The sequence below is a fragment of the Alosa pseudoharengus genome, unplaced genomic scaffold, assembly GCF_046254945.1.
Source record: "Alosa pseudoharengus isolate Yale_2024_CS ecotype anadromous, Long Island Sound unplaced genomic scaffold, YU_APseudo_1.1 YU_APseudo_1.1_scf_2, whole genome shotgun sequence".
NCBI classification, from domain to species: Eukaryota; Metazoa; Chordata; class Actinopteri; order Clupeiformes; family Clupeidae; genus Alosa; species Alosa pseudoharengus.
This window is the reverse complement of record NW_027468663.1, coordinates 14,547,326-14,556,057: the sequence shown is the minus strand read 5'-3', so window position 1 is coordinate 14,556,057 and position 8,732 is coordinate 14,547,326. Positions and strand designations below refer to the sequence as shown.

Sequence of the window (8,732 nt, the reverse complement as noted above, 5' to 3'; positions counted from 1 at the left end):
CCTTAGCTGTATCCCTTCTAGCCATAACCCCCATAAACGGCTTCATAACTGTTCTTCAGAAAATCTATGGGTGACATCACAGACGCTTTGTCCATATTTTTTACAGTCTATGGTCATGACATGTCATTTGTAAATACTGCCACCTTCTGGACAGAAATCCTAGGTTTATGAGTCAATCATGTTACTGTTAATTTGGCAATGTAATAATCATTATTGCCAGTGTAACAATCATGATGAAACACAAACTGAATTGCCTTCATTCGAATAAATGATTTAGCTGTAGTGTAGGTAGAAGGAAATAAACACATAAAGCAAACTTTAATTTCACAACCAATAAAATTTATTCAATTATATATTACAGCTATTTACAGGTCATGTAACAAGTAAATATTAAAATAGACATATTTTTAGAACCATCGTTCAAAAGGCATTATGTTGTAAAAATAGGTTTTGCTGTGATATCACATTGAAACTGTAAAAGTAAGGTTTATTTTTTTTCCTCTAAAGAGAAGCCACGTGACGAAACTCGTATTTCTCTTCTTTTAAAGTTCCTCAATGTGCGCGAGACAAAGACGATACATGGGGAGGTGAGCTGTTGCTAGGAGACACGACGATGGCGCAGGGTGGGGAAAAAAGCAGGGACCACTGCGGTTCACCTCACTAGAGTCCACAGAAAAAAGAACGAACGCATGCACAGCATCGACATCACAAGTCTAAGAACAGCTGCTGTGATGACAACCCCCACAAGGAGAAACAGTCAGGAAGAAATGCATAAGAAAACAAGAGAAAAGGAAATCAACAACAAAAAAATTCCAAAGAACACGCACATGCTTAAGAGTTAAGCGACATCAAACAACGACAGAGGAGACGACCAATATATAGATATATATTAAAAATAAAAAATAAACCAAACTCTGGTCCATTAAACAGACAGAAACATTAGTTTTACAATCAAGAAAGGACCAATCACTTGAAATTTTTCCTTTTTTGTTTCAAATTCAGTTCCTTAGATTGAATGTCCTTTTTTAAAATGTCCTTTTTTTTACAAGTTGAAAAAAAAATAATCAAAACAATAATTACACTGCTATGTACAAATGCACAATCAGTACGTATAAAATAAGTTAAAAACAAAAACAAAAGGAACAGATGCTGGAGCACAGTCTGTACATGTGTATAGATATTCGGTTTCAAAACCTCTCAAGTCCTCTGGTAAGAGTGAAGTGAAAAGGGACATCTCTCTTTCTCTCTTCTCCTTTCCCTCCCTCCATCCATCTCGGCTGACAACGAGCCAGTTTGTGTGTGGGAGGGATAGGGCTGAGTTTGATTCGGTGCTGGGGTGATCCATTATCTGCTCTGGAGGGTTGAGAAGGGTCTTTTAAGTGCAATAGGGTCAGACCCGGTCCTGCGGCAACCCCCCTTGGACCGAACAAGTGCAGAGTGTGGCGGCGGGCCAGGCCGCAGGACCTCCGTGGTTGGACCAGGCCTGGCAGGGGACACAAGTGCATCTGGACCAGGAGCCTGTGTTTGGGCCCAGTAGCGGTGCTCAGGCCAGAGGGGAACCGACCACCACTCACGTGCCTCTTCACACGCGCTTGCTTGTTTGCTTGTTTTAGGGCATGTAAGAGCTCAGGAGCAACAGGTCACAGGATGACGTCATTACTGTGCGCAGCGCAGACACGCTCACCCACTCATACACACAAACATTCAAACACACGCGCGCACGCACACACACACAAACACACCAGCTCCTCCAACTAAGTGCTTCATGTTCGCTGTGAGGCCAGACTACCGTGGGAACAGCCGTCGGCTCCGAGGCTAGGCGGCATGAACATTCCCTGTTCCGTCCTCGTGGGCTTGGGTGTCGAGTCTTAAGGGTCGCTATGGTTGCGTGGTGGGGGAGGTCATATGGGGGTGAGGTCAAAGTCATCGTTGACCTCCACCAAGGGGATGTAGAACTCGGAGATCTCGAATATGCTGGTGGACTTGTAGGTGGCTGGGTCGAGCTCCTGCAGCTTCAGCTGCCACTCCAAACGCTGCACCGCGTTCAGAGCAGCCGCCTCGTGCTGCTGGCGCATCAAGAGACACGTCTGTGAAAGGAGTGAGGGACAAAGAAAGAAATAGGGAGAGAAGGAGAGAGGGAAAGGGGAGATGGAGGGAAGGGGAGAGAGCAAGGGGGAAGGAGAGATGAAGGACAGGGAAGGAGAGAGGGAAAAGGGGAGGGAGAGATGGAGGACAGAAACAGATAACAGGACAGAAGGGATAAAAGAGGGCAATGTTATAAAAAAAAAAAAAACATATGCTAGGGTGCTGCATGTGAAAGATCAGAAATGTAATTTTACACATTTACAAGTTTATCTTTATCATGGAAAACACACAAGTTTCAAAATGGAAAAAATTAAACATTTCTGCCAGTCCTTTCCGTCAGACCTACCTTAAGTTTGTCAAACTTGTCATCAACATCCTGCAGCCAGGACATGAACTGTCTGGCATTGAAGCGATCTCTGACAGAAGTCTTCCCATCTTCCCCCTGCACACAAACCCAAACAACTCAGCATACCACCTTTTTCAAAAGGATAAAAATAGGTTTATAGGTCAGGTTTATAACCTTCCCATTAGCGATCAACCTCTCTTATGAGTTATCTTATTAGCTAAGTTACCTGAAAATTAACTGGTCTAAAATATATAGGCAGTCCCTCTCCATAAAGTACTTTCCCCATCAACAACGATAAGTGGTGTAGGGTAGCTTCATGCCACTTGCCTGGACTTCCTGGGGCATGTTGTAGACCTCAGCGTCCAATAAGACAGTGCAGGCGCTGAAGGGAAGTGTCTGATTGGCTAGTGTTCTGGCAGCACGGTAGTGGACGCGCAGGACTTCCTGCTCATTTGAGACTATCAGCTTCTCCTGTAAATAGTAAATATGGATTTTTTTAATTACATTTAATTCGGACAATAGAATTACAGTTATGACAAACAGCAGCTTATAGACACTTGTACAAAGGGACCACAGGGGGCCTTTCTCTGCATGCAGCATCTTCTTGACCCTTGCCACACTATGCTAACAGAATTGTGGTGCAACAAAAAAATTATACATCTGCAAGGTAGTTGAAAATGAGAATCTCAGAAAATCTCCTCAGAACAAGGTCATGTCCGTCTCACTCACCCGTTCTATGCTGTGCTGAAGCCTCAGTTTCATCCGCACAACTTCCTGCTGTTTGAACATCTCCTTCAGGGGCTCAGGCAACGAGGGTGGGGGAGTTATCTGTCATTTAAAAAAAACAAATCAACAAGACCAATAAATAAATGAGTTACGAAGGGACAAACCACAGTATTGTATAAATACCATCATCTGTCTAATTTTAATATGTCTAAATTTAAAATTCATATAAATTAAAAGAAAATCATCTCTTCAGAATCCCCTATCATTTATCTTATCACTCATTTTTCTAAAACACATTTTTCTATTGCACGCAGATGGGCTGATACATTTATAAAGTTTAGTTTATTTTAGTGTTAATTAGTTTGTAGACATGATGCTGAGAAACTCACGGTTGGTATGCACAGCTTGCTGAGTGGGTTGCCATGAATCAGGTATGAGCCGTTGAAGGTGACGTACTCATCGTAGTACTGAGGAGCCTGTGGAATCACACTGCAGAGCACCTTGCGCTTCTCCTCGATCTTCTTGCGGATGTGCAGGAACTCGTAGTAAGGGTTGGCCCGCTCTGTCTGGTAGGGTTGGATCTCCTCCAGCTTCAGAGAGTCCACGATGGCGGCCAGGGACTGCTGAGTGCGCTCCTTCATCTGCTGGGCCGTCAGGACAGGCTGGGTAGAAGGAGACACGCGAGGCATCTTCCTCTTCCTCGGGTGATGGACCTGAATGTCCACCTCATCCTCTAGGGGGCGAGCCTTAGCCTTGGCTCCAGAGGAATCAGTATCCCTTTCCGAGGTTGTGACCGATAGTGGGGAAGAGCCTCCTGAGGTGCCCTCCAACAACCCCATCTCTGTGCTGCCGTCTGACTGGCTAGTTGCACCAGAGATTGGACCCTTCTCACCTTCATTGAGGGGGACTATAGGTCTAGACTCTAAAGGTGGTTGATCCTCAGCGGCTGGTTGATCGTTTTTCTCCTCAGCAACTTCCGGTTTGGTTTCAGAAGTAGATGGGAGCTGAGTGGTTGTCTCCCACGATGTACTGGCCTTCTCTACCAACATCTCGACACCACTGCTCCCGTCTGGAGCTTCTGTGGTGACTTCCATTGGCTCCTCGGGGTCATGGGCAGGACTTGGGCACAGAGATTCGGCTTTCTGTAAGGACGACGAGAGAGAAACATGTTCTGTTTTTTGTATCTGAGCATCGCTAGATGATAAGGTTTCTGTTTGTGGCCTTGTGGCAGCAGGGTCTGTTGCATCCATCGGCTGTGCTGCATCTTTTGTCTCTGCATTTCTTTTGGTATCTGGGCTTGATTTGAGTGTGCTCAGAGGAGTTGCTGGGCTGCTCATCCATTCCATTCTGGAACCCCCCAACGTGGACTCTTTTTCTTCCAATCGAACATCTGCTGTTTCTGCTATACTTCTATCCTGTGGCTCCACACTTGTAGGCAAGGGGCCATCTGGTCTTAGAGAGGGGTCGATGATGGTATCAATGGTGGCGTCCTGCTGACTAACTGAATGTGAAGATGCTTTGGTGTTGGTTGAGTGTTGTTGTGGAGACGGTAGAGGGGACATTGATATGCGTGACACAAGTGTAACAGACAAATCCCTGCTGTCCTTATTGGGGCTTTCTATCGTATCAGGACCAGATGGGTTTTCTTGTGGTGGACACTGCACATCACTTCCTGACAAAGATTCAGATAGTGAAGGCTTTTGGTAGTCAACGGGAACAGCCAAAGTACAACTTCCTTGGGAGAGGCTGGATTGTTGACTGCACCCAGGATCTCTGGAGTTTGGCCCTTGTATTAAATGAGGTCCCGTCACACTTCCCTCAGCTTCTGGGTTATTAAGACTCTCAGTCTCAGCTGTAGAGCTGGGGTGACTCTGTGCTGGTTGGCTCTGATTATCCTGCACTTGTACTGAACTTGTTTCTAGCAGCATGGCCCTTGACTTTTCATCGCTGGAATGGGACGATCCAGTCCTCTGGGTTTCCTCAAAAGTTCTTCCCTCAGTGGGCGCAGGCCTGGCATCCTCATCCAGGATGGCCTTTAAATAGGGAGACACATTACGGCTCAACAGTGGAGTCCTGTTACTCTGAGCTTCAGGAAGACTGTTGATGTCTTTCTCGTGGACCACAGGCGATCTGGAGGACTGGAGATTAAGGGAAGACTGGAGGAAGGGTGGCTGTGAGTCTGAAGCTTCAAGGTTGAGGTCCGAGTCATATTCAGCTGGTCTGGGTGTCAGTATTGTGGCATGGCACGAGTCCTCTGAACTGGCCACTGAGACCATGGACACTGACCGGGACATGTGACCTGAACGCTCGCTCTCTGGTCTTGGGGATCGACTAAGGCTGTTCTCCAAGGCAGGGCCCAACTTACCGAAGGCAGACAGGTTCTTCGAATCAAGTGACACTGTTCTCCCACTGGTGGCATCCCTCAAGGGCTTGTCCCGGCTATGTGGTTCAGAGGCCTCTGAACTCTTGGAGCGCAAGAGTTCCTTGCCTGGGCAGGTGTCGCCTGTAGAGGAGGAGGAAGGGGTTTTGGATTTGTCTTTGTTGCTTTTCTGTTTGCTGAGGTCTGAGCCAGGCCTCTGCTTCATCCTCTCCCGCTCCTTCTGCTTGATCTTCTCCAGGTGTTTTCGGTGCCACTGCTCGATCTCCTGGTCCTTAAGACTCAGCATTCGCTCAAAGCTTGTCTGCATCAGGTCGTCATTGACCAATCGTTTCTCTTTGGGCCGGACGTCTCTAGAGGACGGTGAAGCTTTGGATTTGGTCCTGTCTGCCTCTGGTTCACTAGGCTTAGGCTTCGCTACTTTGCCCTGCTGCAGTGAGCGGTCCTTGTCCTTGTGCCTTTCCCGATCTCGATGGCGATCAGAATCCCGTTCTCTTTCCCGTCTGTCCCGATCCTTCTCTGGTGTCCTGGGAACATCCTCCTTCACCTTTGATTGGGCAGTTTTGCTGCTCTCTGACACATAGCCCTTTTTGTCTTCCAGAAGCAGTTTAAGATTTGAGCTAGAAGAAGAAGAGTTCTCTTTAGATTTTTCCTTTTTCCTATCCCGATCTTTATCCTTCTCTTTTTCCTTGTCCTTCTCCTTTGTTCGATCCATCTTGTTATGGTCTGTTGTTTTATCGGGAACTCGGCCTTTCCTATCAGAACTGCTTTTTTCTCTTTCTCTGTGCTCGCCAGCAGCGTGTTCCTTTTCAGAACGATCCTTCTCAGCTTTCCGATCAGGTTTATCCTTACTCTTGCGGTTTTCCTCATGCTTTTTGGCTGCTGACAGGGATTTTAGTTTTTCACTTTCCTTGTTTTTATCACCGGGTGAATGAGAGGTGCTGCCTGACGTCTTTTCCCTGTCTTTCCACTTATCAGTGGAATTCTGCAGTTCATATTTATCGGAGAAGTGCTCGGTTTTGATCTTCTTTTCCTTGTCTGTGTGTTTTTTCTCAGACTTTTCTCCCTCTCTGTCCTTTGAAGGTAGCTTCTTATCTCCTTTCTCACGGGAGCTTTTCTCTGAGGGATCCTGGTGTTCCGGGTCAGTGACATGCTTGTCCTCAACCTCCTCCTTCACGCTGTGCTGAGATTCTTCTGGAACCCGCACTGAGCCCACGACATCTGGCACACAATCCTCTATTTCTTTATCTCTCCCTTCCTTCTCTCTTTCCTCTTTGCAGGTGGTGTCCTTTTTCTCTCTCTTCACAGACTTGTCCTTCTCTCGCTCTTCTTTTGGTCGCCTGTCTTTATTACTGCCACTACTACTAGTACTGCTGCTGCTGCTACTATACTTGTCTTTTGTCGTCCCCCTCTCTTCTTTGACAGGCGATCCACCTGAGGCCTTTTGCAAAGAGTTGCCCAGAGAGGAATCAGCGTTCTTTCCCATGGACATGAGTTCTTCATTCTCGTCACTTTTGAAGAAGTTTTCTTTCCAGAACTCCCGGTCAAACTCCATGTTTCTTTGAGCATCCTTCCTCCCATCCTTCTCTTTCGGCCGGTGGCGGTTCTTGTCTGCTTCGTACTCCTTCCTAGATTTCTCCTTGTCTTTTTCCTTCTCCTTGTGTTTGAGCTTGTGTTTCTTCACAACCTTCCCGTCTTTGTCAGTCTTTCGCAATGCAATGTCTGCACCGTCCACGCTGTTGCCCAAGCTGCCATCTTTGAAAGGGCTGGAGCTTCTGTCGTCTCCCTCCAGTCCCAGGTCCTTTTGGTGATGTTTGCTCTTTTCCTTGTGTTTGCAGCCCTTACTGCTAGAGCTCTCTAAACAGTACTCGCCATCCGTGCAATGGTTGTACTTGATACCATCGACTTGACAAGGTCCATCACCTACTATGGGCACACAAGTCTTGGAGTTCTCCTGTTTGAGAGGAGTAGTGGGCTGCTTGTCTGACAGGCTGTGGTTGAGCTTAGGTGACTTCACAGCAGACAGATGGAAGAGGTGGACAGAGGAGTCATCTTTTGGGCTGAAGGACATTTTGAAGGAGTCCTCCTCCCTCGTGACCTTGTCAGAGTTTTCTGACGTTGTGGATGGGGAGAAAAGCAGGGCTTTGCTGTTCTCCTTCCCGTCCTCCCGGACTTCTTGGTTCTCCTTGTTTTTACTCTGGCTCTTGCTCTTCTTTTTCACCTTGCCTTTGTCCTTTTGGTCTGAGATGGAGATCCCACCTTGGGAGTCTTTCTTTGACCGACTCTCTGCTTTATGTCCGTCCACACACCCTGATCGCGTCGGAGAACCCTTCCTCTCAGCAGGAGCGTCACCCTCATCGCTGGAGCTATCCGAAGTGCAGTAGATGACTCTGGAGGCTTTGGATTTCTTGGGCTTAGTTGAGGCGTTGGGAGTTTCACTCTTGCTGGCCTGCTTTGACGCATAGTGGTTCCGTTCCTTCTCCTCCTTCTCCTTCTGACGCAGTTCACGACGAAGGATATGCCTGTCGTTCAGTGCTTTGCTCAGGTCTTCTTCCTCTTCCTCATCTTTGAACTCATACTCGTCAAGGCCAGACACAGAGGATGAAGCTTTTGCCGTCATCCCTGATGCATGCTTGCTGTCAGAGTCCTTATCTCCATCAGAATCGTCCATGTTGTCATCCACACTGGATGGGTTAACAGAAGGGGGGTCTTCAGAGTCTAGAGTGACAAAGAAAAAAAACAAACATCTGAAACATTTCTGATCTGACACTAATTTGTATGACAATGGTTAATTTGAGGCAACAGGGGTATGGCACTGCCATAACCATAACTACTGTGGACTATGGCACTGCCATAACCATAACTTCATCCTGGACTGAACATTCAAACACCGGGATTCACCTGGTGTTATGGAGTTTCCACACAAACACATTTGCAGCTAATACACAAAGCTACAGTGGGTGCCCTTTACCTGGGCGCTCCAAGCCCTTACCGGAGGAGCTATCCTCGGGGTCAGACAGCTGCACCTCCCCCTTCAGCAGCTGTTCCAGCTCCTGTGAGTCGGCCACATCTACAGGCCGCTCGCCCCGCTTGTTGGCCTGGAATGCGTTGCCCCCGTTCCGCAACAGCAACTTCACAATCTGCTCAGAGACACAGAGCGAAGCGTAGTAGTAAGTACAATAATATCAAATCAATAAA

General features: G+C 47.2%; 1 protein-coding gene across 5 annotated transcripts in view; it reads right to left on the bottom strand.

Annotated features, from left to right (window-relative positions):
• Nucleotides 1-317: 317 nt before the first annotated feature.
• ankrd12 (ankyrin repeat domain 12) overlaps nt 318-8,732 on the bottom strand; it is a 54,416-nt gene continuing 46,001 nt past the window's right edge. For 3 of the 5 annotated variants that reach the window (XM_076293854.1, XM_076293858.1, XM_076293855.1), the window contains 6 exons: nt 8,506-8,674; nt 3,547-8,252; nt 3,161-3,259; nt 2,759-2,902; nt 2,432-2,527; nt 318-2,087 (listed from right to left, as the gene is read on the bottom strand). In XM_076293854.1, the coding sequence (XP_076149969.1) occupies nt 1,902-2,087; nt 2,432-2,527; nt 2,759-2,902; nt 3,161-3,259; nt 3,547-8,252; nt 8,506-8,674 (5,400 nt within the window). In that variant the 3' untranslated portion in view covers nt 318-1,901. The remainder of the gene's footprint in view (nt 2,088-2,431; nt 2,528-2,758; nt 2,903-3,160; nt 3,260-3,546; nt 8,253-8,505; nt 8,675-8,732) is intronic. The other 2 variants (XM_076293856.1, XM_076293859.1) reach the window with 1 other exon arrangement.